Source organism: Nannochloropsis gaditana, assembly GCF_000240725.1.
Source record: "Nannochloropsis gaditana CCMP526 unplaced genomic scaffold scaffold1449, whole genome shotgun sequence".
NCBI classification, from domain to species: domain Eukaryota; class Eustigmatophyceae; order Eustigmatales; family Monodopsidaceae; genus Microchloropsis; species Microchloropsis gaditana.
This window is the reverse complement of record NW_005802504.1, coordinates 1-1,972: the sequence shown is the minus strand read 5'-3', so window position 1 is coordinate 1,972 and position 1,972 is coordinate 1. Positions and strand designations below refer to the sequence as shown.

The following is a 1,972-nucleotide window of genomic DNA, read 5'->3' as shown; positions in this document are numbered from 1 at the left end:
CGATGCTCACTCCTGTTCCGAGGAACAACACGTCCAGCGTGCCTTTCCACCCAGAGCTGGAGGCCCTTGAAGTAGTTAAAGGTCCGGTAGAGGTCGTTTTCTCCGAAGGCGTACGCGGGGACAATGGGGCAGTCGTAGCGGAGGGCGAGCTTGCAGAATCCCTTTCGAGGCAGGACCACCACCAGGTCCCTCCCTCGCTCAGTGAGGATCTGCTCTTTCTCCCCCCCCACGTAGATGAGAGAGGAGAAGCCTCGCTCGAGTATTGCATTCGCCGTGGCGGCGCCGGCGTCCACGCATCCGACCCAGAGCAAGACCTCCTTGACCAGGGGAATGAAGAAAAGGACAGTGGCCCCGAGGTCGAGGCGCGGGCGGGGGTAGATCCTGGAGAGGAAGCGGCAGCCGTCCGTCATGGTCAGGAAGTGGTTCCAGGTGGCAATCCCGTGGGGATGGGCGGCAAAAATGTACTGGCGGTGAGGATCGAGAGGCACGGTGGTGATGACCTGGCCCTGTATCGGTCAAGCGGGCGGAGAGAGGATGAGGGAGAGGATGGCCATGGAAAGTCAAGATCGACGCACCCCAATTGTAAATATAGGCAGCGAAAAAAAGGTATCATTGATTTTTAGATAAGGATATCCAGGGGACTCAGGAAAGAAAGGGAAAGGCATGTGTCAAATAGGGATTCCAAGGGTCGGCTCAACGGCTTCAAAGTATATAATCAACATGCAAGTCCCTTCCTGGTCCATTTCATCCCCTAAATCAGTACATCCTTCGTCAGTTTAATTTTTCCAATACCTTGATGTATCTACAATAAAGACGCCAAACTGGCAGGCGCTGGAACCAGGGCCAGGCTCGCGAGCCATCTCTGTAACTCGTGTCTAGGTAGGTCATCACGTACGCCATGAAGCAGGCTCGATGGAGCGCACTGGCCCACGAGGTAGTAGATGGGACAAGCAGAAAAGTGGCAATGAAGGCCAGGAAGCTTGCATAGCGCCAAAATTGTTTGTTGGGTTTCTGGGATGGCTTGCATTTGAAGGACATGTCGGGGCCGTGAGAGCGATGCGGAGAGGTCACCAGACCCTGCGTCTTCCTGTAGTCGCGTACGAGGGAACGTAAGGGACAGACCATCTCACCTCTGTATGAATGCTGTAATCTTCCCAATCTCTGGCATGACTTGTTCGGGCGAGGGCTGGCTTGTTTGTTTCGAGGTCCCATGCTCCAAGGTCGACGCCCTCGCCTGACGGCTTGAAATTCGCGAGGTTCCCCCTTATGGGGCGAGACGAGCGTGTCTTTCGCACGGAGACCCATTTTGGAACACAAATTTCGACTCCTGCCACTGCATTGGAAAACGTTATCTTGCTTATCTGAACTGCCGTGGTGTACCTTTGACTCTTTCGTGGCGTTTCGCCCTTTTACCCTCCATCCTCAGGAAGTCAAGATACTCCCCCTTCATCACAAGCACTCCCACATGGTCTCCTCGGAGCCCGACACCTCCCCACTTGGGAGCCGCCTCCTTCCGTGGGCTAATCTTGGTGCCTACGTTCTCAATATTGTGGCGACGTCTGTGATTGGAACCAGCGGCAAAGTGGGCAAGACCAATTCAGAGGGTACGTTCTAGTTTGGTTCACAGTGTTGCAGAAATGCTGAACCAGGGAGCAGGATCCTCAGATCCTTGGCCGAACAAGTATTTTTTATTCAATCACTTTTCGATTCTCTGTGAAATAATGATGAAAGTTTCTCGCGTACATGCATCGCATATCTTCAATCCTTGTGGCACCCGCGATAAGCGTATGTAAAGGTCGGCTACCTCCACCCTGTCCCTGTCCTTCAACTTGGTAAACGCCTCTGTATGCGTAGCTCTTTTTTCGCATGTCGGCGCGTAACTCACCGGCATGCCTAGTATTTCAAGTACCACAAAACTCTTTGCGTGCTCAGTCACCCCATAATCTTCCTTTAGTTTGTCTCTGCGACCATT

At 53.3% G+C, this 1,972-nt stretch overlaps 1 protein-coding gene across 1 annotated transcript; it reads right to left on the bottom strand.

Moving 5' to 3' along the window:
- Positions 1–2: 2 nt before the first annotated feature.
- DGAT2 (diacylglycerol acyltransferase 2) lies at positions 3–1,125 on the bottom strand (the record flags this gene model as incomplete). Its single annotated transcript, XM_005852315.1, has 2 exons — positions 3–506; positions 793–1,125. Coding segments are annotated over 2 exons (837 nt in total), but the record flags the coding sequence as incomplete, so codon positions are not given.
- Positions 1,126–1,972: the final 847 nt, after the last annotated feature.